The 25,000-nt window shown below is 45.1% G+C and overlaps 1 protein-coding gene across 1 annotated transcript in view; it reads right to left on the reverse strand.

Moving 5' to 3' along the window:
• Nucleotides 1-25,000, reverse strand: part of LOC130373451 (diacylglycerol kinase beta) — a 68,775-nt gene that overhangs the window by 11,977 nt on the left and 31,798 nt on the right. The window contains exons 20-21 of the mRNA XM_056579963.1: nt 15,837-15,901; nt 556-646 (exon numbers count right to left, since the gene is read on the reverse strand). Of these exons, the coding sequence (XP_056435938.1) occupies nt 556-646; nt 15,837-15,901 (156 nt within the window). The remainder of the gene's footprint in view (nt 1-555; nt 647-15,836; nt 15,902-25,000) is intronic.

Raw genomic sequence — 25,000 nt, forward strand, 5'->3', positions numbered from 1 at the left:
TCATTATTGAGATATTTCAGAGGCACTGGGCCCATGGTGAAAGAGTTCACGTGAATAAGTGTCTAGCCAAACCAAATGAGTTCAGACTTTGCTGAGCCAGACTTCCTCCAGCTACTCCTCTAATTGTTGAGTGGTTTTGATCATGATGAGTGTGTGTGTGTGTGTGTGTGTGTGTGTGTGTGTGTGTGTGTGTGTGTGTGTGTGTGTGTGTGTGTGTGTGTGTGTGTGTGTGTGTGTGTGTGTGTGTGTGAGTGTATGTGTTTATGAGTGAGTGAGTGAGTGAGTGAGTGAATGAGTGACTGAGTGAGCATGTGTGAGGGAGTAAGTGCGTGTGTTTGTGCTTCTGCGTGTTGTTGTGTGTGTGTGGGTGTGCACGCCCAGCAGTGCTCCATGTTTTTTAAAAAACGGTAGAACGCTAAGCACAAAGAAGACTAGACACAGTGAAGGATGCAGGGATGAGATCACAGCGTTTCAACCTGTCCTCAGGGCACACCAATTACTTATCCACACGTTGGCAATGACAAAACCCTTGGGGGGAGGGGAAGGGAAACTCACCTCCACTTCGATGCATTCATTAAGCTTCTTACAGGTGGCTGAGATGGTCTCTGTGGTGCCAAACTCAAAGTACCACAGCTTGTTTTTCATCCTATACGAGGAAGAGCAGAAAGAAAACAATGGTTTGGAGAACCAACAACACGGCTAGAGAATATATATCAGACAGGGTGTAGTTGGTAGGGGGGTTGGTTGGGGGGGGGGGGGGGGATGTCGACATATTGAAGCTGTCTGCTGCCCGACAGCCGTCTGACCTCTAGACCCCCACAGGACTGGGGGCAGAAGGGTCTCCGCAAGAGGTCGGGCCACGGGGTCTATCCGCGCACCCCAAAGCAAACCGTGGTGGCGACAACAGTGGCTTTCTGGGTAATTAACACATGTCATAAACATAAACATACAGTTAGGATCGGCCATCGCTCCCATGAGGCCGTTGTTTGTGTGTGTGTCTGCGTGTCTGCGTGGGGGGGAGGGTTTGTCAGAGGCAGCAGAGAGGACTGCTGCTTTCTTGACAACGTCCAAAACAACAACCCACGACTTTGCCTGCCTGCTGCTTCGTCTCTGCCTCACACAGGCGAGGTCCTGTCGCTATGGCGACCCGTCGGTTGGGATGTCATGTTTTCCCAAATGTTTGGCCGCTGTTGCCGTTGAGCAAATGGACTGAGCAAACAGCCAAGGTAAGGGCAGTCGGGTCAAGTATCTGGTTGATGGAGCTGGTAATGTCTGGTTTGATCTGGATCATGCTGCTGCCGGGGGAGCCGGTAGGTAATGGCATGGAGATCGTCGTTTGATCGTCGTTAAGGTTAGCGGCTGGACTAGCGTTGAGCCAAATCCAACAACATGGATGCCAACAAAACATCCATGTTGTTGGTGGTCTCGCGTTGGTTTACCAGAACTGATGCCAGCGCTGTAATGAGAGGGAGACATCAGACACGTCCAGTCAATTTCGGATCATTAAAAATAATTTGGTGAACTGCTTTTGAAATGGTGTGCCGTTTCTTTTCCTTTCGATGTCTTTTGACGGTGTTAGCATGTATTAAACGTTGTGTCTGCTTTCATTAATATGTGTTTATTCAGCGTAGTGGTTTGAGGTTAGTCTGGGGTCAGTGTGTGTGTGTGTGTGTGTGTGTGTGTGTGTGTGTGTGTGTGTGTGTGTGTGTGTGTGTGTGTGTGTGTGTGTGTGTGTGTGTGTGTGTGTGTGTGTGTGTGTCGGTGCCTCTCTCTCCGCTCAGCATGCAGACCTCCGTCGGCCCACAGAGCGGAGTGGAGGGAGAGCGGAGTGGAGTGCAGGGGAACGGGTTCACCCGCTGGTTCCCACTGGTGCTCACACTCACAGGAGAATGGAAATACGCACACAAATGGACAGGCCCCGTTGCACCCCTGCCTCATATCCATACAGTAGGCCTGCTGTATGGATAGAGAGGGCAGCACAATACGCGCTGGTGGGCGGCGGCCAGAGCAGATGTTGTGAAAACATGCTTGGTGGGGCCACTGGGGTGGGCGTGCTCGCCCGGCCTTGTGACTCCCCCTCCAGCATGCTACCCTTCCCCTGAGATAAGCATCTCCATTAATTCCCTGTGAGAGCAGTGACCCATGTGACCTTTGCCCCCCTGCTGCTGCAACCTACCATATATGCACACAACCTCTCTCTCTCTCTCTCTCTCTCTCTCTCTCTCTCTCTCTCTCTCTCTCTCTCTCTCTCTCTCTCTCTCTCTCTCTCTCTCTCTCTGGGTGTCTTATTATTGTGTCTTCCACTTATAAAGTCAGCCTTGACGATGTGTGTGAGACCTTAAACATAGGGAAACACTCCACCTCTTCCTTTAGCCTGGACCCTTTGAGTGGACAGTAGCACCTTTGCCGGGGCCTACGTTTCTCTAGGCAGCACCCAATTTAAGACGTTTGCAGAGACCTAGCTCTCTGCTACAGCAACTGCCGATAGTAGAGCGAGATAGGCCTGCAATTGTCATGTGTGCATTTACATAGAGGAGGGTGGGGTGAGGGTAGAGGCAAGGGGGGATGGTCGTTGTAGGGGTGGGGGGTTTAAGAAGACAAATCCAGTGAGTGGAATCTGATCTGTTATCTCTGGTAATCCAATCAGCTGCTCACTTCCCTGTGACCTCTGCTTCAGGACTGTGTCGAGGTGGTTACAAACTCAGGCTGATAACTAGGGGACTCGATGGTACAAATAATGACCGAACAAGGACCAAATGATGTGATGGTTCCAGGGTGAGACGGTCAGAGGCCTAGGAAGGAAGCCTTGCTGGAAGACAAAATGCACTATCCCCCAGGGTGCAATGCAAAATGTTGAGTTAACAAAAAATGTTATCAGCAAATGGGTGGGGGGGGGGGGGGGGGGGGGGGGGCAGGCAATGTCCTTTAACCTCACTAGGAGCCCTAACTGGATGGAAAGTAGGGCTGGGCGATTTGGCCTAAAAATAAAATCTCGATTTTTTCTAACTAATGGACGATTTTCGATTTAAACCTCGATTTATTTTTTCTGTTTTTCTCTAAACAAATTCCATTGAAACCCATGTACGTGTGTGGCGCTTATGGGGTGTCGCACCACACTCACCAACGCAGGGGTCTACAACCCGCTGATTTAAGAGTATCACGATTATCAACAATCATGGAAAGCTGAGTAGGTTTATCAGTTTTAATAACAGTATGAACAAATAGAACACAAAAATGACAAGTTGTCCTTTGTATATCTATAGTAGCAATAGCACATGCTAAACAAGGACAACATCTACTCAGAATAATTGAATGAACTGTTTACATCCATGGCTAACCAGTGCATGAGAAGGAGATGACAGGAGACTAATGTTTCACTCTTTCAATTGCTCTAATTTGAGCTCTTACTGTTGTTATCTAACATACCATACAGTAATTTAATTGTGTAAAAGTGTGAAATTACTGCCCCTTAAAAATGACCATGAATTAGCTATACTCTCATTTGCATAGTGATTAACATTATGAATTTAAATTGTGTATACCAACTGTATGTTGGCTGACATTTACCTATAACTTTTTTTCCCTCCACTCTAACCAAGGATGCCTGTTTTTAAATTCCCTAGCCTGACACCCAGTCTGAAAGGCTGGCCAGGGGTCCTCATCTAAAAGTAACAAGGAGATATAAAGTGGGATTAAAACATTGTCTTCTGTTGACTACTTATTATGTGGTTTACACATTAATATGGGAGGACTGGACACACACACACACACACGCACGCACGCACGCACGCACGCACGCACGCACGCACACACACGCGAGAAGGAGGGGCTCGGCCCGCTAACTAACGTGCAGAGATGCAGGGGCAGCTTCGCGCTTCGTAACAGAGACAGGGCAGAGCGCGAGCGCGCAGCGGGAATTTTATGAATGGTGAATGTAGGAGATAACTTCCCCTGCTTAAAGTATTTTATTGCAGTTATACCAAACCGATATTTCCGAAAAATAAACACAGAAGTGAAAGATCTGTCACAAGACGATTGATACGTATCCGTGCACATTTTTAAGTGGGTATACGCAAATCCTGGTGCGTTCCTAGTGGGTATACGGCGTATACCTGCGTATCACGTAGACTACACCACTGCTTGTAACTAAGAGAACACACATGTGAGTTGTTGATCACAAATTATTTGTATACATAACGTCATCTTTGCAAAAGACGTTTAACTGAAAAGTGTTTCAATCGACCCGGCTCTCCCCCAAGTCTGTCGGGGGCGAGGTGAATGTGATTGCAGTAGGCTGAGTTTTGCGCGCGTTCTGGAAAGTGAGAGAGGAGGCTACTACGGAGTCTATTCAGCAAAACAAATCGGAAGAGTCTAGAACTGTTTTTAAATCGCGATTTTTCGGTTCAGCCATTTCACAAACCGTAGGAAAGAAAAAATGCAAATTAATCGATTAAACCGAAAAAATCGCCCAGCCCTAATGGAAAGCATTGTATAGTGAATAGTAGGTGTACATCAAGCAGTTTAAGTGATTGGGTCTAACAATTCATTTTAATTACAACTACTCAACACATCTTGCCTCAATATGTTGCCAATTAATAATGGCTACTTGTTATTGGGCTGGCCCCCAAGTCACCAATGTCTGTAAGATCAATACCGGCAGCGTGAATGTCATGAGTAGAAGAATGTCATTAATAACTTGTTCAGTCCGGAACATTCCTTGAGGAGCTAAATCCCTTCCTGAGGGAACCTCTACCCTATGGTGATATAACCTTTGACCTGACAGTGTCAGTTAGTGATTGTGTGTGTGTCGGTGTGTGTGTGTATGTGTGTGTGTGTTACTGTTGTTAAAACAGAGCTTAAGGAGGCCACAAGCAGGGAGTCATGCCTGTGTCCATTTGGACAATGAGCACAGGCGGAGATGAAGATCAGGATTACACAGCCGTCACATCTGATTTAGGGGACCTTTCACACCCAACGTCTGGTAGATTAGGTCGCAATTATTTCCATTCGGCATTTCAACCTTCCAACGTTATGTTTTTCCCAAATGAGTCTCACTTGAGTTTAGGAGATAGAGGAGACGTGAAAGGAAACGCTTCTTCAAAGCTCTCAGCAAGTTACAATATATATTTAGTAAAACACGTGGACCAATAACCAAGATGAACATACTTAACTCCATAAATGGGGTCAGCAGGAAACCAAGCATGATACTATATTGAGTGCTTTGCATCGTAGTACATTTTTGGGCTTTGCATCATTGCAATTACATTTTTGACCATGAAAGGAAGATCTAGAATGGATTATTTAAACGTTTTGTATTTGTATGATAGTTGGTGTTGAAACATTCAATTAGCAGTATGGCTATATGTATCACAGTGTCTCAATTACACATCTCTAAACAAATACAACCTCCAAGAGACTTCCACGTCGTGGTCTAAACAGCTCCATGGTCTCTGTAACAACCAGTCCCCATCGCTAAACAAATACAACCTCCAAGAGACTTCCAAGTCATACTCTGCATATGCACACATGCCTGCAAGTGTGCACACAGTGACATGACAGTGACCTGTTCACCCTCTGAGTAGCACTTCAGATCCAACCAACAGGGAACAGTGGGCTTCAAGTACAAAATAACAAAATAAAAAGTCAATAAAATAGATTAAACCCATACCTGCACTCCTCTCCTTGTGCCGTGTGATGTGATTGTTTAAAACGCTCTCGTCTCTCGGCCGTCAAAGTCTCGACAGGCTTATTCGGTTATGTATTATAAAATGTTCTCATTTTTGGTCGGAACACAAGGGCATAATAACAAAAGCCAGAATCGCAAAGCACTGTGTTTGATCAATTGTCGTCAACGGGTGTTGTGCTGAAGTATTGTCCTCCTGCCAGGGTTTTAATAGAGTTTGGAGGGTGGAGGTTTGATGAAAAGCCAGACGACCTGCAATCGCTAAGGGCGACAGGGAGACCGTTTTAAACCATACAAACACAATCGAGCCTTGGCCAGAAGTACTTGGGTGATTTTGTCATTTTTGGAGTTTGACTTTTGCAAATGTTTATTCACCCTTCCCAAACTGACATTTTTAAGTCATTTTGCCTCTAGACACTGAAACAGGTTTCTATTAAAGGTAATTAAAGGAACTCTCACACCTACAACACCTAACATTAAAGCATCAGGTAAAGCCGTTGAACAACACACACACACACACACATGTGAAAAAGTGAATGTGTTATAAAATTATTGTTGGTTCTCCAAACTAAAATAAAAACCAAACTCTTCGCTTTCTTTTAGCCAGTGTCCAATTTCTATATTCTGTGTTACTGGAACGGTGCGAAAAATAATAATAATGACATGATGATAAATATCGCTTTCAGCAACTTGCATCACTTCAGTAGTAGGACCTCAGAGCACAACACACACACACACACACACACAACGATCCCAAACGAAGGCAAAGCGTAGAGCACACCGCCGTGGCAGACTGGCGTGGGACGCTGTGTTGTTCTGCACTAGCTGCTGCCTGCCGCTCCGACCTGCTGTCTTTTCTATCGGACTCTGTTTCAGATGATGACTCGGCCCCCGAAATGCTACTCTGGCGAGAGAACCAATGCACGCCAAGCTAAGAAAGCCCAGCGGGGGACGGGACGCTCCCACCCCCCCCCCCCCCCCCCCCCCCGTCTGTCGCGAGGACATGTGACTGCATGGATCAAACGGGGAGGTGTCTGAACTCACCCATGAGGCTGCATGCCCGCCTTCTCTCTCCCCCCTCCTTACTTTAACTCACTAACTAACCCCCCATAGCCTCTTCACGGCCATGGGTGTGAATATATGATGAGATAATCAGTGGACATCGTGTCACGTCTTGTTGAGGGCTAATGGCCGCTCATTTTGATGCCAGACCTCGCCGAGGCCATATGGAGATTTTAGATTTACCCAAGCTCCTATAAAGTGAGGAGGAGGATTTGTAATAAAAGTGTGCTATCGTATAATCTCAGGTGGCAGTGTTTTGCACGTAGCCTTTAGTATGAGAAATACGATGTGTTATAAAAAAAAAACAACAACATCGAACGCATCGGTGCTTCGAGTCGTCATAGATACGATGCATTCTGCATTCTGACTTCAAGACAGTTCAAAGCATTACGATTAGCATGGTTAAAATGAGCGTTACTCCAGCAAAACAAGGGACTCCCTCGCTCGGGATTGGCCCTTCAGACAGCATCACCATGAAGCTGGGAAACGGAGCAACCACTGGTCTTAACCTCACAACCTCCATTGTTATTGTAATGCAAGCAACAAAAGCAACCAGAGCCCTTTTTTTCTCATCACCACACAAGAGCTATTCGACACTTCCTAATCCAAAACTTCCTCTCCCTGCCCCCCACCGGCACTGAAAGGCACACACAAGGGCTCACACACACACACACACACACACACACGCACACGCACGCACACACGCACACGCACACAGGCACACACACACACACACACACACACACACACACACACACACACACACACACACACACACACACACACACAGGCACACACACACACACACACACACACACACACACACACACACACACACACACACACCACACACACACACACACACACACACACACACACACACACACACACACACACACACACACACATTCACACACACAGAGCTAGGAGCATTGTCCAGTGTTTGAAGCATCATTAGTACCTGGGCCAGGGGCTCCTCTGGGTCTGGCTACTGATTCGTCTTTGTACTGACAGAGTTCCACAGACAGGGAAGTTGATGCTCAAAAGTCCACAGCTACAGGCCCTCTCCCCTCAGGTGGGAGGGGAAGAGGGGGCTGCTGATGTTCAATACATGTGGTTGTTTAACTCAGTAGAGGCCTAATAAGTTGCATAATCGAGGTTGCTGTACATAAAATACAGTTGTATTTTTTCTTTTGAAAGACAACAAGCAGAAAGGAAGTTAAGGTCAGTCCTTAAAGACAGTATTCTCAATAGGTGGATTGGTTGGGGTGGGGATGGTTGAGGGGACGATTTGGGATTCCAGCCGCCTCATTGGTCCACAGTTATATTTCTGAAAGTGTGTGTGCGTGCCTGCGCAGTGTGTGTATGTGTGTGTGTGTGTGTGTGTGTGTGTGTGTGTGTGTGTGTGTGTGTGTGTGTTTGCTTTAAAGGAGAGATGAGCAAGGTGACAGAGACAGACAAACCGTGGGAACGGAGACAGACAGGCGGGGACAACAGCGCACAGAGCCCGGGTCTGAGTGCGTCCGCAGGCAGCTCGCATCTCCTCAGCTCTCTGCCTGGTGCCAGGTCAGAGGTGAACCCTCCACCACTGAGGTCCTATCACCCATGGCGAGGGGCTGCGACGTCCCTACGCCTCAAAGTCTTTCAGTTGAAATTGGCATGCAAAACGGCAGACACTTAGGCAGCCAAATGCTTCAATCAGAAAACAATGAAACAGTTACGAATGTCCATCAACTGTCTGGTCGGTGGTGCAGAGAAGCAAAGGAAAAAAGCAGTGGGGAATTTGAAAACCTTATTTTGATGTAGATTTGTAAGATTGAAGAACTCAAAAAATAGCTTTCTGCAGTTAAACTAAAACTTATATATATATATATATATATATATATATATATATATATATATATATATATATATATATATATATATAGCCTTATGGAAATTAGATAATGGATGTCCATTCTAAAGACTTTTAAGCCTTTACATGTATTATGAAAGGCTGAAGCTCTCTGTGCATCAGGAAATCAATGGGACATACTCGTAGTAATCAGAGCAGCTTGCCACACTGCACATTAATTCCTAATCAAGCTGAGTACAAATTATAATCAGTAAAGGTTACATATTTTACGTTTGCATTGTCCGTTTATTGAGTTGAAAATGCATCGCAGGTTTTTTGATTGCAAAAAGCAATCAAAAAAGATGTAATTATCCAGATAAATGTTTGATGCCCTCAAACAGGCCAATTAACTTTAAACGTCCAAAGATGAGTCAACACTTTATCAACCCTGGTAACAGAAATTCAGGTGTTCAGGAGTTTACAATGGATTTTGGATTAAATAAGAGTAGGTAATAATAAAATCTTGATTCAATATTTTTTTTTGTGAGTACTGTGTGTGCTATTACGAAAAAATAGACACAGTCACACACACACACGCACGCACGCACACACACACGCACACAAACACACACACACACACAAACAAACATGGACGTGTGTTCTGATGCCTACGTCATTATTGGACACAACAGAGGCGTGACTATTTAATATCAAATCTAGATCCAAGTTCTGACATGCACATCTGGGCACCATGGGTTCAGGAGGCAGAGATAGTTGTCTGGATTCATTGCAAAACTGCATAGTTGTAGAAACGCTGTAGTACACATTCCAGGCCCATAAGTGGCGCTGCTTCTGCTACAGAACTCCAGCGAAAAAAGAAGAAGAAGAGGTGCGAATGTGCATAAAGCTTGTGCGCTATTTACAAACATACAGTCCAGTACTGTGTCTGAAATAGCGCACTTCTATACTTACACTTACTTTTTGGAGTGCACTTTGCTCAAAAACGGAGAGTGTGCCAAAACGCAGTGCACTGGAAGTACCTCGGTGGCACACTCAAACGATCAAAAAATTTAGTGTCGACCGATGGACACTTTCCACCCTCAACGGATGCCATCTTGTCTACGTAGCGGAGGGGGCGGGAATTTCAAATCTGAAATGGAGGACATTTTAACATTTGAGGCCAACACGCTCTACAAATGTAAGTAAAATTACAAATATTTGGGCTGTGTCTCAATTCAGGGGACGCATCATTTGAGGGACGCGGCCTATGAAGGTGTAGCCTTCGTAGACCGTGAAGGCCGAACAAACGTTTTTAAATGAGATGGTCTGCCCTACGGATCATTTCAAGTTTGCGTAAAAGCCGTTAACACCCTTTGTCTTGCGTGATGATGCGCCGCTCCTGTCACCTAGCAACCTTGACAGCCGCAGTTCAAACCGGACGGCGGAGGGGAAATGGAGCAGTTTTATATAACCCACTAAGAGATGTCCACATTCACTTAGATGTCCACTTCCTACTTTATTCTTATTTTTATTTCATTTTATTTATAATTTTCTATTTTTTATAATCGTATCTTCTATGCTTTTAATTTCTATTTGTACGGAGCACCTGGAACGAAACAATTTCCCCCCAGGGATCAATAAAGTTTTCTGATTCTGATTCAGATTCAGTTATATAATAATTATATAAAATATAACGTTAATTAGTTTAACGTTATATGGCTTGTGTTAATGAAATTGAACTTGAACAATAAAGTTACAAATTTAAAATAGTCCCAAATTTATTTTATTTGTTTTGTCATTGAATATGTAATTGGCTGTAACTGCCGCTTCTGCTCTCTCTGACGCCATTTTGTGAAAAAAATCCAAAGCGCAATGAATCTTGGGAAACGTTGGGCCGTGAAGGATCCATCCGGTGTATCCTTCAAAATCGGGAAAAGAAGGCTGCATTTGTCGGCCGCATTTGAAGGAGCCTTCGAAATGGGACAGCCTTGACGCGTTGCAGTGACGCAATCACCCTTCGAATGCACCCTTCGAAGGATGCGTCCCCTGAATTGAGACACAGCCTTGGTTTGTTTTTCAACTACAATGTTTTAGGCTGTATCAGACCAGTGTTTTTATGGTGACCATTCTGTAATCAGTTGGTATCGAGAACGATAACGTGAATACTGCTAGATCGCTAATACAGGCGACTAACGAGTCTGTTTTGGCTATCGGCTTAGGGAATTATGGAAATGATCAATCAGAAAAAAAAATACCACAGAAGAAGAACCGTCAAACTGCAAACTCATTTCCGGTAGGTACGCGAAGGCTATTTTGACAGTGCAATGTAGAAATGAGAGCACTGCGCCTATAAGTAAGTGTACTGTAGGGATAATGAAGTGCACTCATTGTAAGTGCACTTACTTAAAGGGACACTGTGTAATATTTTTTAGTAATTTATTACCTTAAATCAACGTATTCATTCATATATAAGTCCTTATTGGTGTTAAATTACTATTGTACCACTAGATGGGAGTCATTTTTACATAGCGTCCCTTTAAGTACGCGATTTCAGACACAGCTATCTCCTGGTAGCGCTTTGCGGTGGTTCTAAGTAGATTTGGTGAATTTATCCGTCTGTAATATTTTTTTGCTTATTTTGGTAGCGGAGCAACATTAAATATTGCACTAGCAGCTAGGGATGGGAATCGAGAACCGGTTCTTGTTCAGAACCGGTTCCGAGTCAACCGATTCCTTGGAATCGTTAGCAAGCCTGCTTAACGATTCCGCTTATCGGTTCCGGTCGCGGTAAATGCGTCGTGACGTCACACACACGCTGCTTTGATTTGGTTCAGAACGCAGCAAACATGTCGCCGCCGAGGAAGAATCGCATTGTGCGTTCACACCAAACGCGACGGGGCGACAAGATCCCATACAAAGTGAACGTAGAGACGCGTATAAGGGCGAGTTTTTCGCGGGAGAAAACCGATGACAAGTTTTTGTCGTGATGACAGCCAATCAGCGTTCAACAGCGTGATAACTGAGTGACATGTGTAACGTAACAGCCAATCCGCGTTCAGCCGTCAAACTCAGTGCAGCAGTCCGGATGAACCGCGGAATGGAGGAGAAAGTGATTGTTGCAGTTTGCGACTCCCGGAGCTCTATATATAATAGTATATAATATATTATATACTATATTATAATTGTATATATAATATCACGGCCAACAGCTCTGTCGCCTCCGGATGGCCGTAGCGTGGGGAGCTCTCATAGGGATTGGGCTTCTCGGGGTTTGTTTACCGGCATTGCTATGGTTTCCGGTCTTGTGTGTTCCAACGGTTTATTAGGTAGGCCCATCTAATAAATCTCTGTCTAATCAATGCTTCATTTTGTTTATGTCAGTTTAATTTTGTTACAAGTTGAATGCAAATGAGCACTGTTAGAATTCCAAAAGGCACAAGCTCTTATTTGGCTGTTTTCAGTCTGTGTTTTTAGTTGTATGGCACATAATGATGGCATTTGGGCAAAGCGAAACATATATTTTTTCTTCTAGACCAATTCATTTGAAAATGTACAATTTCCTAATACTAGAAGCACTTCTGATCAGATATTAAAGAGATGTAATGCAAACAAACACATTTATACTTATTTTCTCACCCAATGAGAATCGATAAGAGAATCGATAAGGAATCGGATCGATAAGCAGAATCGGAATCGGAATCGGAATCGTGAAATTCTTATCAATTCCCATCCCTACTAGCAGCCCAACAAGGGACATTATCTGCTGCAGAATCGTCACAAGCATGTAGTCCGGCATCATTGTTTTTGTCGTTCTGAGACGCCATGGGCTAGCCAATCACTAAGGTTAGAGGGTTGAGGGTGGGGGCGATGACGTCATCGTTTGCGTTTCAGGCGTGCACATGAATCCTAACACGAAAGGGTCCGGATTTATTTGAAACCACCCTGGGACATGTTTTCAGAGAAGCACGTTTTCGGGCACCGGATCCACCGGATCTGTCTGGACGGTCGGCCGAAACGCACAAGACTAAAGGCTGATTCATACCTCCGGATCCGGACGACATTCGTCCGTCCGCCCCAAACGTTGCCTCCGGAACTACCCTTCATTACTCCGTCTGGTTTCAGCGTTGTTATGGATGTTACGCAATAAACCCTCTAGAGGGAAGTGACTGTCGTTTCACAATTTAACGGCATCGACAATCGGAAACATGATATCTGTAGAGATGATTTTGCTTTGTGTCATCCGAAATCGGCAAAAAAAAGTGCAAAAAGTGTAGGCCTAAATAGTTGGCATGTGACACCCCTCACCAACCCGCAGTTTATCTCCTCAAAATGTTGTTATATGACCAGTAACAACTCATTGCCAAAGCAGGGGAACAATAAAATAAAAAGGTCAGGTATATAGTATAATATAAGTATAAAACGTTAAATACAATATATATACATATCAGATACTCTATTTTCGCGAATGGTCTGACTTTTGACTCTATACTGCCGCCTCGATTTCCGGTGGTATTGCTCCGTTTCTCCCGGAGCACTCTGGATTCGTAAGCTCAGAGGCGACGGACCCATTGACGGACGAAACACCTCCGGGACCGGACGAAACGGTCCATATCCGTATTTACCGTAGGGTGTGAATGGGCCTTAAGTGTCGAGGCAAAACACCTAACCTTAACTGCTCGTGCTCACTTATTTGCTTGGCATAGTTGTCATGAATGAATGTGTATGAATGGTTTAGTGTGAGGAAGTTATTGTAAAGTGCTTGGAGCTGCCAAAGAGTTATATAAAGGCAGACGATTTACATGAAAAAAAAGTTTTGCGAGTCAGAAAGCACCTCTAATTAAAGAAATGTGAAATAATAATATTTGGGTTCAATATGCTGGGTTTGACCCTCAGAGCAGATACGGCCCAACAGATTGGCCCCTTGTTAGTCGCTTTTGGCCTGGATGACTGCCCTCTTGCTCCCTCATCTTTCTCTCCTGCCTGTGGATATGTTTGTGTTGTTATGCATCCTAACCAGGTGAGTACGCCACACCAATCCAGTGCTCTCTGAAGCTACCGCCTGTTTTGAATGTCTGCTGAGTCTGTTCTGGATGACGTCTGTGGCTGAGTAGTTTTTGAGTGTTTCAAAGCATTGCTTCTGTGGGGCCATTCCACCAAATCAACAACTTTTTATTTCACCTTATATCATCTTGCAGCGATTCACTCTCAATGGCTTAATCACAATCACGCATTTTGCAGTAAGCTGAGCACACGCACGCACTGCCAGCCTAAAAAAACATTTGAACTGCATAATGTACGATATTATCATCATTACAAGCAATTATGCCATTTACAAGTATTACCTGAAATAATAATAATAATAATAATACATTTAATTTAGAGGCGCCTTTCAAGACACCCAAGGTCACCTTATGAAGAAATGATCCCACTCTCTCAAAAAAATGGTGTGGTTCTTAAAAAAGGGACTATTGACATATTGACAACTATTATTCTATCTATTCTCCATCTCTTATCATCGTCATTATCTACTTTAGTCCTTTGATTCATCAATCCTCAGTAGGACAAAGGCAGTATGTGAAGATCTTTTACCATTGGTCTGAGGCACGGTTATGGAAGCATATATGTAGCAAAATTCAAATGGCAATGCAATTTGCAATTCAATAAGTAATTACGTTATGCAATTGACAATGCATTATGCAATTTCATAATGTAATTTGTAAATACGTTATTCAAAGTGTATTTTAAAATGCAAAGTGACAATGCAATCCTCAATTAAATTTGCAAAAGTTCTAACAATACAAATAGAATAACATTTTGTCAAATTCTTTGAGTTCCTTTATACAAATTGAAAAGCTATAGCGTCCCCGTGATTGCAATCCACTTCGCCACGCTCCGTGTGTTGCGATATTCAAATGACATTTCAATCCGCAAAACGGAATCCAAAACGGAATCCAAAGAGGGAATCCAAAGAGGAATCCAAAAAGTCAATATGCAAAGTGGCAAACGTATCAGCAAATCAGCGGGAACTACGTCACTTTCTATTGTGTCAGACTGTTTTATGTGTGGGGGGAGGGAGTTCCAGAGCCTGGGTGCTGAACAGCTGAATGACCGGGCACCCATTCGTAATGAGTCGTGATGTGGGGATACATAGTAGTCCAGCAGAGGTTGAGCGGAGGGAGCGGGAGGGAGTGTATTCTTGGAGGAGGTCCCAGAGGTAACTGGGGGCTAGGTTGTGGAGAGCTCTGTAGGTGAGGAGTGGGTGGAGACGGTGGGTCTCCCGACCCTATGTTTCGCACCCAGTGCCTGTAGCACTTTGGAAATCTTTGTGTTTACCACACTGGCGTCAAAACGTACCCGTGAGGATAAGTCGTCTATCCTATCTCCCAGAACACGCACTCTATCTACTGCATCTGTGTCTTCAACACGATTGTTCTCCACATCATCGGCCAAACTTCGGAGCGTATCAATAATCACCATTGGTGACCATGGACCTGACACATACGAACTAAAAGTGAACAAGGAAATTACGAGCAAGTGACGTAGTTCCCGCCCAGACGCTGATTTGCTGATACGTTTGCCACTTTGCATATTGACTTTTTGGATTCCTCTTTGGATTCCCTCTTTGGATTCCGTTTTGGATTCCGTTTTGCGGATTGAAATGTCATTTGAATATCGCAACACACGGAGCGTGGCGAAGTGGATTGCAATCACGGGGACGCTATAGCTTTTCAATTTGTATAAAGGAACTCAAAGAATTTGACAAAATGTTATTCTATTTGTATTGTTAGAACTTTTGCAAATTTAATTGAGGATTGCATTGTCACTTTGCATTTTAAAATACACTTTGAATAACGTATTTACAAATTACATTATAAAATTGCATAATGCATTGTCAAATGCATAATGGAATTCCAAATTGCATTGCCATTTGAATTTTGCTACATATATGCTTCCATACACGGTTGTTAGATCATTGTTTGCAAATGCAACTTAAAAAAAGTTGATGAGCTATTGTTGCTAGGGGACAATTGCTGAGTGGGTGATCTGTGCGTGTACACCTCAGAATAAGTGGACCCTTAATCTATAGCCAAGGACATTTTGGACCAAACCAGGATAACAGCTTAAACAAAAAACACACAAGCCATCACAACCTGAGTCTGCTCAAGTCTCCTACGGTGATTCGCACTCGAAATCCAGCAACGACCCACCATGACATTTTTGTTGTTGGACTGCATGTCCACATATTTAACGTTGTACCTGCTGTTGAACTTCTCTGGGTGCTTTTCCCGCATCAGGTGAAAGCGGTGGGCGATAGAGGCATCCTGCGTCGAAGAGAGAGAGAAGAGCACACATTAGCTGGAGGTCTGGCCTGGAGCGCAGGCTGACACTTAAACCCCACCACAGAGCCAGGAAGGTCAAACATGGCTGCGTGTTATGCCGGAGGCTAGGAGCACTACACCTGCAAACAACAAAAATCAAACAGGAGAAACAAATATCCACTTGTTGCTAGGCATCCACTCTTTCTGAAGTGATTCAGAAGTACGCAGGACCACGTTCGCTGGCCGGCGGGCTAGGCGCTATAACTGTTGGCTGTTTGTTCAGCAACAACATCCGATGTCGTGTATCAACGGCAACTACAAAGTATTTGCACAAATCACATCGGTGACGTCAGCGGCCTAAGCTAAGCCTTTCGTATTTGGTCAAAAGGTTAGAGTTGTAAAAGATACGGAGGAGCACTGATCATGTCTGTATCAGTAACGGTTTCAGTTATTGATGTTTGTAGCACTGGTGCGACTAGCATCACCGATCCTACACTCACATCCCAGTATCCCCAGAAAATTAAGCAAAACAAAGCTGCAATTATTTGTTCTTTAACGGAGAACTGTATTTTAAAAGCTGCATATAATTCCATCTCTGAAATTGTCTCAGAAAACAGATATATGACTAGAAGGTAACTCCAAGCACCAACTATAACGACTACAGAGGTAAAAAATGAAACATTCAGTGGAAGCAAACCTAAAAAGGATGCCACTCACAACAACACTCACTGTTCATGTGTTCCCAAGAACAGTAAACACATGATATATGTTAATCCACAGGATGCAGCTGTTTCCCCCAGGACACAGCGCTTCTGTTGACAGCAACAAGTTAAGAAGCGTCGAGGTGATTAGTTCAGTGTGTCTAACGGCTGACGCGAGAGCTCTGCTGAGTCAAAAGGCCAGGAGAGTGGACCCAGAGTGTGTGTGTGTGTGTGTGTGTGTGTGTGTGTGTGTGTGTGTGTGTGTGTGTGTGTGTGTGTGTGTGTGTGTGTGTGTGTGTGTGTGACTGTGTGTGTGTGTGTGTGTGTGTGTGTGTGTGTGTGTGTGTGTGTGTGTGTGTGTGTGTGTGTGTGTGTGTGTGTGTGTGTGTGTGTGTACAACCCTCTGACCTCTGGCTCGGGGCAGAGATGGATGGAACTCATCAGTTACCCGGGACAGCCTCCTGGCTGTGACCTCATTCAGCGAGACCTATTCAAACGCCTGTCGGGGTCAGCGTGGAGGCGCTACTGCCCCCAGCATGACGGCACAAGCACAAGTCGTTTTCCCTAACCTAACTTTTTCCATAAAGAACTTGATTAAATGGATAATTGCTCATTTCAACAACATCAAGCTTATTCTGCTTTTCAAAATAAAAGCCCTAAAAAAACCCGAAGATAACATCTGCAACCAGGATTGTATTATAGCGGAGGGCTGACCTCTGTCCTTGTCCTATTGGATATATGGCTGTACATAACAAGGTGGATCAGCAGGCACTTAGACGCCCGAGTGGATGTAATCAGTCAGAGCAGAAGCACTCTTTCAGAGCGCCCCCACTTAAGGAGATGACCGCTGGCCTGAGCCTGACCAGAGTACTCTCTGCGCCGCTGGACGCGCCCCGCAGGGGGTAGACTGGTGATCCGTCTTCCCGGCAGAGACGCATCGATCACACGTAGCAAGTGCAAGCTAAGTTCAGGACAAATGCCACCCAGTTCTCCTCTGCCGCTGCCCTCTTCTGTACTGTTCCGTCCATCCAAGACTTCATTAACCGGCCAGCGTGGATGTGACTTGCACACACATGTGGAGCGCATGCCCGGGGTGTGCAGTATCCAGAGCAGTGTCCGGTAGAATGGTGGATGGTTGGTTGGGAGGCTGAGTGCAAAATGTCACACCTCTGCTTGGCTGGGTCAGTGATATAATCAGTCTCCCGGAACACTGCTGGTCAACGAGGAAGGGAGGGGAGGGGCCTATCAAGACAAGAGGCAGGAGACCTTTGGCCGGTGTGCAACACTACAAGGTGGTCAAGGATTTGAAGATGGTGAAGATCGGTCTCACGGCTTGTCTGAACATCTCCTACTGAAACCTTGATCACCCCTCGAGCTTCACGTCTATTGAGCGTTCCGTCTAATGTCTTGCATGTGACAAAACGCAGAAAGGTTCCCCACATTCCAAAACTAAAAAATCACCAAGCATCAGGTCTCCATGGTGAATGCTCGCACCAACTCTTTCACTTAAATTGAGAACATCACTCTTGGTGCATTGATTGTTGTTGATGGAGAAAGACCGGGTTTGTGTATTCCATTTCCATTTCCATTTCGAGCATTTAGCAGACACTTTCATCCAAAGCGACTTACAATAAGTACTTTTGTCAGAAGAAGGTGAAACAATAAATCCCTGTCGGTGCAGTAAGAACCAAATGCAAAGCACTTACAATCGCTAGGTTAACCCATTCCCCGTACACAACAAAGATAGCTAGGATAAGATGCTACACAACTAAGTACTATAACTAAGTACGACACACAATAAGTGCATACATTTAGTGCAAGGATGTACAACATACAATAAGTGCGTAGGTGGCTTTGGGAGGAGTGGCTATGCAGAGTCCGTGCTTCCACCAAGGAGCACTGTACCGGCAGTTTGATGGGATGCTGATGGCAACTCGACAGCACTCTCAGTGGAGCCCTGGTTCACAGCAGCCAAGCGCTGGCCAGTTGCCGTCCTTCCCATTGTCTGGAAGGGTCCTTCACAATCGTGACTAATCGCCTTCACAGCGACAAAGTAAAACTCATTCAAATCGTAGCAGGGTTGAATGAGCCTTGAACGATAATGAATACTTCCCTGAATTACATCCGGAACAAGATCATGGGCAGTCACAGCACACAGAAGAAGAGCCCGTTTTTCTGACTAATTCTAACCCTTACTAGCATTTGATCAAAATCTGTTTTTAACCACACATAGTTAAATGATTTGCTTAAAAACAGCAATGTGCTTATACAACAGAAAATATCCCAAAAATTGAATGAGACGTCAAGACGATGCGGACGGTCACAAGAAGAAGACAGGACGTGACACGTCATCCATTATGTGCACATTTCACAGCTGAGAGGTGGGAGAGCCACCGTGACGGCTGGGGGTCTCAGCAGCCTAAAAGCAGCCGTTCAGTCGCTGTGGCTCTCCGGATGCCTGGCTGCCCGCCCGCTTTGTGCAGGTGTTCCTGAGAGCGGCAAAGAGTGGAGGGCTGAACGAACACGAGCGGACAGGCCCTAGTGACACGCGTCCTTTCCTGTCAGCCCTGAAAGCCGTATACTGTCCCGGCGACGCCATAGAAACCAAAGGCCAGATGCTTGGGCCAGTCACGTCCACCCGCCGCTGTCCTTGTGGACTCAACGGTGGCGTACCTGGGTTCCCATGACGACCGCTAACCCCTTCGGCTCTGCTGGAGCCATTCGAGCACCCTAATGAGGGCCCCGTCAACGTTTTGTCGGAACACAGGGAAACGCTGCCGTAATGATCGGCTGCTGTGCGTCCGATGGCTCAGTCCCGAGAAGCGCAGAGCTCATATTCCTGATAGGGAATCCTAGCGTAAACTCAACATGTCATCTCTGTTTTAACCAGGTGGCCGAACAAGACCAGTCGTGACATGTTTCATCACATGACTTCCAAGTACCCAAGCCAGGGACACAACCAGATCCATTCATTTATTTTTTGGAACGTGTTAGTAACACCAGCCTGGGATCTTACCGCCCTGGGTCCAAGCTACCACAAGAACAACATCAAGGGAGGAATGTCAGGTTTTAACACATCATTTAGAGCAAGGAAAAAGCCCTTGTAATGGCCTGAGACAGCAGACCGAGGTCAGGCTATCCATTCATGAATAGAGTTCCAACCCAGTACCAGAATTGTCTTTGCAGCTGCACTCAAAGTTCAAACTATTTGAACTTCAACCTGTCTGACACCTTACCAAGCATGCCCCTGTTATATACAGGTTTTTATGTATACACATAAATATATATGTTTTGATTTATTCCTATATCCCTGTGCTGTATTTGAATAATAGGAATTGCCATTTATTTGAATGAAAAGATAATAAAGAGCTACTAAAGAACTAAGACCTTGTTATTTTAACAGCAATAGAAAATAGAAATAACTAGAAATAAGGGGGCTTTTAAGCAACTCATTGAGAAAGCTCAAGCACTCTACATTTCCATTTCGGTTATTTAGCAGACGCTTTTAGACTAAGTGACTTACAACCATTCATACACACATTTACACACCGACGGCAGAGTCAACCATGCAAGCCGACAGCCAGCTCGTCGAGAGCAGTTAGGGTTAGGTGTCTTGCTCAGGGACACCTTGACACTCGAGGACAAGCCGGGGGTAGGATTATGTGAATGTAATTGATTCTAATTCAAGAGGGCAATAACTAAGCTGGAATGTTTTGAATTTGCACTATGTTTCAAATCATTATTCATGGTATTGTTGGTCCTGGGAATTAATTTGTGAACTGATTTAGAAGATCTTGTATCTTGTGTATATCTTGCATTGTATCTTTATTTTCTTCATTCTTTAATTTATTTTATTTTGTATTTGCACTGCAACAACTGCATTTCCCTCACAGAATTAGTAACGTGTTATCTTGCTATATTGTCTTAAGGTACGGCCACACCAACCGCGTTACTCGCGTTACGCCCCGTGCCCACTACCTCCGTCCGTTGACTGATCCCCATTGACTTTGAATGGGGACGGACGCGCAATGCATTGTGGATCCGTCCGTTCCGTTGGAGCCTTTGGCTCCGTCAGAAAGTTGAAAAATGTTCAACTTTTTCGGCAGTGACGGATCCGTCATCCAATCAGATCGCGTATGCAAATTTAAGCCCTGTGACGCGACTCGGGCTCTGACGATACTGGAAAGCGGGAAAGCGGGTCATCTTGCATCGCAACAAGCAGGAAGAAGCGGGAAGAACCCGGCGAAGCGATTTGATTGGCTGACGGATGCATCTGCAAAGACTACTCCCCCATCAGTCAGCCACGCCTTCCCACGTCCGTTGACTGACGGAGGTAGTGGGCATGTAGGGTTAGGGGCGTCCAAACTCGGCATTTTTGCATAGGGAACCATTGATATAGGCGCGTAGACGCGTTACATGCGTTGAAGCGTCGCGTTAGGGGCGTTAGGCGCGGCAGACGCACGTAATTTCGCACGTAAACGCAGTAACGCGCCCAACGCACCAATGCCTGGAGTTCAGAAATGTGAACTTTCAACGCTCCAACGCGTGGCGCTTAGCCGCGATAGCCAATCAGCGTGGAGCTTGACCCGACGTCACTGGCAGAGAGTAGTGAGCTTGGACAGAAGCATACGGCCGACATCTTTCTTTATTCTGGGTGGAAATAGTAACATAGTTACGCTATTAAATGCGTTTATGGAAACATTTTTAGCGAGAAATGTGCATTTTACTTTCATAATGTTCGCTCGGTGAATGTGAAGGATGTTTGGTTTGATAGTTATGACGAAGAGGGAACGCTCCGTTCACTTGCATGGATAGAGTGTCTGGATGCTAAGCAACCTCAACGTCTTGGCAGACTATTTCTCTGCTGATCAACACTACGAATGCTGGAAACACAGACCAGACACACCATGTGAAGTTATTTAACCCGATTATTGTTATTTATATCAGAGATTATTTAATCTAACCCGATCTAAACTCTATCACCCAAACACGGCGGCGTTTGGGTTTCCTACCTCGGACTCCAGCGCAGCCACGGCCGACAACTATCTTTATTCTGGGTGGAAATAGTAACATAGTTACGCCATTAAATGCGTTTATGGAAACATTTTTAGCGAGAAATGTGCATTTTACTTTCATAATGTTCGCTCGGTGAATGTGAAGGATGTTTGGTTTGATAGTTATGATGAAGAGGGAACGCTCTGTTCACTTGCATGGACATGGACTCATCTAGCTGCGTTGGCGCGTTGACGCGTTGGAAGCGTTGAACCACCACACAATGATCAAGCGTCAGGTTAGGCGCGTTACTCGCGTTATCCAACGCGAGTAACGCGGTTGGTGGGGCCGTACCTTTATAATAATGATTGTATTCCCAACACCCACGTGGGTAATGAGAAATCACACAGGACATTGTGCTTAGCAGCAATACTTGTTGGCTCCCTCCAGTGCCATGTTACACACATACACAAAGACTTGAATGTGTGCTTATGGGGCCTTTAATAGGGATCTGTTGTTTATCTGTGTCACTTGCAATCATCTTATTTTTTGCATAGCACCTTCCAGAAAGACCAATGGGCTAATGCATGTTTGTGTGTCTGCGACTCTGCGTGCGTGCGTGCGTGCGTGCGTGCGTGCGTGCGTGCGTGCGTGCGTGCGTGCGTGCGTGCGTGCGTGCGTGCGTGCGTGCGTGCGTGCGTGCGTGCGTGCGTGCGTGCGGGTGGCACGCACGCCAACCGCACTGTGGATCTGTGGATGTCAACTGTTTTGACATCCACAGATGCAACAGCTATCTGCTGTCATAAAACCTAAACAGTTTTGAAAGATTGGTGCTGCCAAGACAGCATTGTTTTGATCCCAGGCAGATGCATGCTGGGATTGTGTGACACTAACTACCTATATGCAAACCAGGCTAAACTTGTCCTCACACCATATGGGGAGCATGTGACGTGACAGATAGAACATGTTTTTTTAGGGAACAGCAAACCATCTGCCAGTCAGGATTAGAGCTCTGAGACAAATAACATTTACACACCATTATATAAACCACCATCTTCGACCACCGACCAACACATTTAACAGAATCCATCCTGGGATAATAGCATTTCAAAAAGATATGCTTTTACAAAGAAATCTGTTTATTTTTTATTATACAGGTATACAAAATGTATCTGCCTTTTATAAACATCCAATTAATTGGTACTGATGAACCAGAATAAAAAATGGCACCATTGAATGTATTGTTGTACGACGGATATTTAATTTAACAAATTGGCATGTTTAAAATGAGTTTCATTCAGCATAACTTGTGACCAAATAAGATTTGAAATTGGGACTTGCATCAAGGATGGAAAGTCACACCCCTAATCGCTTTAAAACAAGGCGACTTAATTTGGGTTACAGGATATGCCTCGGTGCTCTTGCCTCTAATTTTCTCTGGAGCGTTTGTTCTGGAGAGTCTTGGACCCCATTACCTGGACATGATGCTGCTGCACAGTCCACATCAACATCTGGACTTGGTACGCTGGACTTATGAAAACTTTTTTAGCCCAATCTCAGAAGTCTATCAAATCTTCTCAGATACAGCTTACAACAACCAGCCAGAGGAAAACAGGACCAAACTACCAATTGGGGAAACTACTTGGAATGATGAGCCTACTTGGTCAGGACTTCTACATCTGTGGTCCCAACTGCTGGTGTGACCACTACCATCTGGCCAGAACTATTTGTCTGGTCTCAGACCTGGCTTTGTGGGGGATACTGCCTCCCCATCTCTGGGTGACCTGGATACATGGGAGTTATCCAACTGTCCTCAGCACTCCTTCAGTCGTAGATGATATCCGAGGGCAGAGAGGCTGAAATGAATGCACGCGACATGTGTGTTGATAAAAAAAACATCACCATCCGATGGTGGATGATTCTGATGTGTGTGATCTGTGGATATCACAGCTGCCTCCCACCGCTCCTCAGATCACTGTTCTTCTGCTGCCCGAGACAGAACAAAAAAGAGAGGCAGCTGCATCGGCTATATTGGTGAGAGAAGACAAAGCCATATGATTGGGTCTGGTATGATGGAGTGCTCTCAAGCTTCATACTACACTGATATATTCTATGTATCGGGTTGCGCTAATGGCTGAGGCAATGGTGGAAGAGAACCCCTCCTTGTCCACCTACTGTGACCAAAAGCGCAGCTGTTATGTAGGCATTCATACAATTGGCTTTTTCACGTATTTCTCCCGTAATCCAAAGAAAAAACACATTTGTGTCTGTCCTTCCATACCTCTGAACACACACACACACACACACACACACACACACACACACACACACACACACACACACACACACACACACACACACACACACACACACACACACACACACACACAAAGGTATCTTCCACAGGTCCCAATTTGTCACACAGTATGTGTGCATGAGAGAGAATGATGTTGGGCCTGATGTGTGTTGACACCTAAACACACAGTGGGCCCAGCATGAGATACGAAGCTGGACAAGAGTAATGGCACACAGGGGACATAACGCTTTCCAAATATCACCAATCTGCTCAATCATCTGTTCTCCCTCTCTTCATTTCCCACTTCACTCCCCCTGCAGCCACAAACCAATGTTCCCTCTGTCCTACTACAAAATCCCATTGTGATTATCTGTGACATTTGTCATGGCCCAGAGTTATCTGTGTGATAAGGGACGTCTTGATCTCGCCATTTGAAGTATATTGCATAGTGCGGGCAGGGGCAAGCGGATGTATGAAGCGCCTAGGTCGGGAGGAAGAGTAGAGGAAAACAGATTGAGTAACAACCAATAAGATAAAAAACAATATCCAGAAAATGACGCGCCCTTATCCGTCTCGATTGCTCCCTCTTTGACACTCACGAGGCTGAGTGGATACAGTAACGAACCACTGTTTAATGGGCTCATTAAGACTGCAACAGCCGTTGTACTCTAACACACCAATAGTCACACTGAAGAGGAATGGGGAATAATCAAAGAGTGCCGCTGTTCTTTCCCTCCACACAACCTTTTTCAGGTTGACAAAAAAATAGGTTTGTTTTCTAGATTTGATTTTCCACGTAAAAACCACACAAAAGACAAAATCTCACAAACACACTCTTTATATGTCATTTGTATATTGAAAGCATTGCAATATTCACAGAATCGCTAAACATATCGCTGTTCATTAGCGATGGCTGCGGCTCCATCTGGAGGCTTGTCAGAACAGTCGGTACTGGAGGAGCTGGAGATAGCGGCTGCGATGGTATGACTCAAAGGAGTCCGCATCACAGCCAAAGTGTGAGTGTGTATCGAAGTGCACGTGACAGGATGAGCATGTGGCTCTCTGCGATGGATGGATGAATCATCGAGATGTGGTGCTGCTCTCCTTCAAGGA

The sequence above is a fragment of the Gadus chalcogrammus genome, chromosome 20 (genome assembly GCF_026213295.1).
Source record: "Gadus chalcogrammus isolate NIFS_2021 chromosome 20, NIFS_Gcha_1.0, whole genome shotgun sequence".
NCBI lineage: Eukaryota > Metazoa > Chordata > Actinopteri > Gadiformes > Gadidae > Gadus > Gadus chalcogrammus.